Source organism: Mercenaria mercenaria, unplaced genomic scaffold, assembly GCF_021730395.1.
Source record: "Mercenaria mercenaria strain notata unplaced genomic scaffold, MADL_Memer_1 contig_1089, whole genome shotgun sequence".
In the NCBI taxonomy this organism is placed as follows: Eukaryota; Metazoa; Mollusca; class Bivalvia; order Venerida; family Veneridae; genus Mercenaria; species Mercenaria mercenaria.
In genome coordinates this window covers 55202-58073 of record NW_026459061.1, presented here as the reverse complement: position 1 = coordinate 58073, position 2872 = coordinate 55202, and the positions used below count along the sequence as shown (strand labels likewise).

At 46.4% G+C, this 2872-nt stretch overlaps 1 protein-coding gene across 1 annotated transcript; it reads right to left on the bottom strand.

Moving 5' to 3' along the window:
- Positions 1-213: 213 nt before the first annotated feature.
- LOC128551439 (uncharacterized) lies at positions 214-981 on the bottom strand. Its single transcript, XM_053532298.1, has one exon. It carries the CDS (start codon positions 979-981, stop codon positions 214-216), a length of 768 nt encoding a protein of 255 aa, XP_053388273.1.
- Between the last annotated feature and the right edge of the window lie 1891 nt (positions 982-2872).

The following is a 2872-nucleotide window of genomic DNA, read 5'->3' as shown; positions in this document are numbered from 1 at the left end:
GGAGTGGTCAGATGTTTACTGAAGACTCCTGCTGAAGGATGTGGTTTGTCCTTAATCCTCCATGACCTTCTTGGACATTTTGTGGGCGAACTTCCGCTGCCCTCAGATGGCGTCGGTGAATGTCCTCCCTCCGCCATGTCCTGTAAAAGATATGAAAAATTAAGATATTACTTAGCATACACAAGATACCTGCCCAACACCTGGCCAACAACCCTAGTTGCTCTTGGCCCAGTCGCAGTTTGGACAGATGTAGTCATCAGTGTCACCCAGCTCTTCTTCTGTGATGTTAACGCATTCTCCATGAAACCACTCATCACAAATATCACACTGGACCATAAACTGACCCGAATCTGGTCCATTACAAATGCAGTATACTTCCTCCTTGCCCTCCATTTCTTCTAGATCCATTTGGGACGAGAGCTCAGCTTTTAACTCTCTTTGAATCTTCTTGATCCACGCGGGCCTCATAGCGATCTTGCACGGCTTCATCCGGTCGTGACTGGTGGTCATGGAGCCTTTTTGCAAACGGACTTTATAAAGATAGGGAGATATTCTTCTCTCTACCACTGCAGGTCCTTTCCATGGAGGGCCAAGCTTTCTGCTCTGTCCCTTGACTGTAGCCGCATTCAATATATATACCACATCTCCAACATCATACTGCCTCATGTAAAGCTTTACATCATAATTCCGTTTCATGACCTCTACATTACTTTTCAAAATCTTGCGGGCAGTCTCATGGGCTGTCTTTATGCCTTGTTCTAACTGTCCTACATAGTCTGTATAGTCGGCTTCCTCCTGTTCCTTCTCTATAGTGGGAAAAACCAGGTCGGCTGGCATATAAACCTCCCTTCCAAGCATCAGCATATTTGGCGTAAAACCCGTATGGCGGTTCACACTGGCCCTCAATGCCCCAGCTATCTGAGGAAGCAGCTTGTCCCACGAGTTCTGGTTCCTGCCGACAAAACACCTGACCGCATCCATGAGGGTCCGATTGTACCTCTCGACTTGGCCATTGGCTGAAGGACGATATGCTGTTGTATGTAAGCGATGTATCTGAAGTAGTTCACAAACAGCTGAGAACAGTTTACTTTCGAAATTGCTCCCTCTGTCCGTAAATATTTGAAGAGGGCATCCGAAACGTGAAAAGAAGTTGTCCACTACAGCCTGTGCTGTCTGTTCGGCAGTCTGCGATGGCAGTGGCAGGCATTCGACCCATTTCGTAAACTAGTCGACTACCATGAGCACATACTCATTTCCTCTTGATGTCTTTGGCAATGGACCTAGAAAATCAAGATGAACGCGTTCAAGCGGAGCTCCTGCATGGCATTTGGACATTTCCCATTTCGCTTTCCGAACCGGTTTTTTCCATTTACTACATGATGGACAGCTTGAAACATATCTTTTCACACTCTTGGTCATGCCATGCCAGTAATAACGACTCTTAGCTCTTTTTAGTGTCCGGTCTTCGCCTTGATGTCCCGCTGATGGAATACTGTGGCACAGAAACAACACCTCTTCTTGTAGAACCTCTGGTATCACTAATCTGTGAATACCATTTTTAAGGTCCATTTTCCACACCAGACCCTTCTTAAGCAGGAAGCTGTTACGATTGACCCAGAATATTTGGCAGCTGGATCTGCTATTAAAATCTCCCCCTCTGATGGTTCAGTGTTAGTATAAAACCACTTTATTAAGAACTGCAAGTTCTGATCAGCATCTTGCGCCTGTAACATCTTCTCTACCGACAGGTCCCATACATTTAGATTGTCCTTCGCGTCAACACTCTGTACCCTAACATTATTAGCTAGGACCAGCTTTGCCTGTCCCTCTCCTAACGAATCAGGCTGGTCCTCAGGCTCGAGTTCACAATCTAAAAACATATCAAGGTCTTCCTGAGAAATCCCTGTCTGATTGACTTTCACACCAAGTGGAACTACATTATCCACAGTTTTTTCAAATATCCGCCAGTCCTCATTGGCTTTCGCGCAGTATTTACAGCCACCACAGGGTAAATCTGAGACCTCCATGTCGGCTTTATAGTGGGAACAAGGAGAAGCTTCACTAGCTATTCTAGACATGGCACCCGCATTACCATGATTTTTCCCTGGCCTATGAACCACATCCATGTCATATTGGCTTAACTCTTCCAGCCACCTTGCCAGTTGGCCCTGAGGGTCTTTGAACCTTAATAGCCAGGTCAAGCTGCTATGATCAGTCCTGATCTTGAAGCGTTTACCCAGCAAGTAATGCCTGAACTGCCTGGTGAACCTTACAACCGCAAGGAGTTCCTTGCGAGTGGTGCAGTAACGACGCTGTTGCGGAGATAAAGCGTATGAACCATAACAAATGACTTTTTCATCCCCCTGTTGAACCTGATAAAGGATACCTCCAACCGCAATGTCTGAAGCATCCGTATCCAGTACAAATGGGTCTCGGTTCTTTGGGAGCTCAAGGATTGGCGGTGTTACAAGGGTCTCTTTCAGATCCTTAAAAGCTTCTTCCTGTGACTCGCCCCAGACAAAAGGTTTCTTCCCGGTGATCTCATACAAGGCGGCAGCCCTGAAAGCGTAATTGGGAATAAATGTACGATGGTAGTTGACTAGCCCTAGGAAACTCTCAACTTCCCGTGTGCAGGTCGGCCTGGGCCACCTCTGAACAGCTTCAATGTCTGCTGCTCCGATCTCCAGCCCATCTGGTCCTACCCATCGTCCTAGGAAGTCAACCTTTGGCTTGAATAAGTCACACTTCTTTGGCTTTAACTTGAGTTGGTACATTCTGAATCTTGTGAATACCTCTCTAAGATTCTTGAGATGGTCCTCGAAACTTTTCCCCAATGCCATCAAATCATCAAGGAACGAGAGTACAGTATTCC

Coding starts and splice junctions, on each gene's coding strand:
- LOC128551439 (XM_053532298.1), bottom strand. CDS start 981: ATGGATGCGGTCAGGTGTTTTGTCGGCAGGAACCAGAACTCGTGGGAC.